We start from the raw sequence: 771 nt of genomic DNA, 5'->3' as shown, positions 1-771 counted from the left end.
GGGGTCAAGGGGCGTCGGGGGGCGGGGTCTCACCCTCGGGGTGCTTGTATTGGTGGGGGATGTCCAATCGGGCGCCGGATCCCGGCCCCAGGGTGCTGATGCGGCGCCCGATGGCACCTTCCTCCACGTGCACCACCGCGAAGGAGCCGTTGGGCTGCCGCTGCCAGTAGACCTTGTCGCTGTTCACCTGAGGACACGCCCCACCTCATTAGAATAGACCACGCCCACCCGCGCGGAGCCACGCCCACCGGGGGGTAAGCCCCGCCCCCTACCTCAGCGAAGACGAAGGGCGTGTCGTACTTGAGGTAGACCTCGCCGTTCTTCACCGCCGTCACCGAGCACGGCCCGCAGCAGAACAGCCCTGCGGGGGGGGCGTTACCAGTATAAACCAGTAAGGACCAGTAGGGGCCATTCTAGGCCACCGAGCGGCTCTGCCCTCTCCCGCTGGCCGCAAACCGGCACCCCTGGGCTTCCTCCCAGTGCCTCCCAGTATAGACCAGTATAAACCGGTACCGCTGCTGGTCTCCTGGGGGGTGGCGTCAACGATCTGCCACCCGTCGTAGCCATCGGGGAGGTCGGGGCGCTTCATCCAGCAGTCGTTCCACACGTGGAAGTTCCTGCGCGGCCCAGTATAAACCAGTATGGACCAGCACAGACCCACGTGCGGAGCCGTAGACCAGTACATACCAATTTAAACCAATACGCACCAAAATGGCCGAGGACGAGCCTCCTGGCCCCTACCTCGGCTGTTCTCACCTCCCGCTCCCCCCC

General features: G+C 65.1%; 1 protein-coding gene across 1 annotated transcript in view; it reads right to left on the bottom strand.

Annotated features, from left to right (window-relative positions):
* Nucleotides 1-4: 4 nt before the first annotated feature.
* The window catches only part of TGM1 (transglutaminase 1), a 9,516-nt gene continuing 8,749 nt past the window's right edge, over nucleotides 5-771 (bottom strand). The window contains exons 7-8 of the mRNA XM_010573318.1: nucleotides 273-361; nucleotides 5-187 (exon numbers count right to left, since the gene is read on the bottom strand). Of these exons, the coding sequence (XP_010571620.1) occupies nucleotides 5-187; nucleotides 273-361 (272 nt within the window). The remainder of the gene's footprint in view (nucleotides 188-272; nucleotides 362-771) is intronic.

Source organism: Haliaeetus leucocephalus, unplaced genomic scaffold, assembly GCF_000737465.1.
Source record: "Haliaeetus leucocephalus isolate CR32 unplaced genomic scaffold, Haliaeetus_leucocephalus-4.0 Scaffold374, whole genome shotgun sequence".
In the NCBI taxonomy this organism is placed as follows: Eukaryota; Metazoa; Chordata; class Aves; order Accipitriformes; family Accipitridae; genus Haliaeetus; species Haliaeetus leucocephalus.
This window is presented reverse-complemented; position numbering and strand designations above follow the sequence as displayed.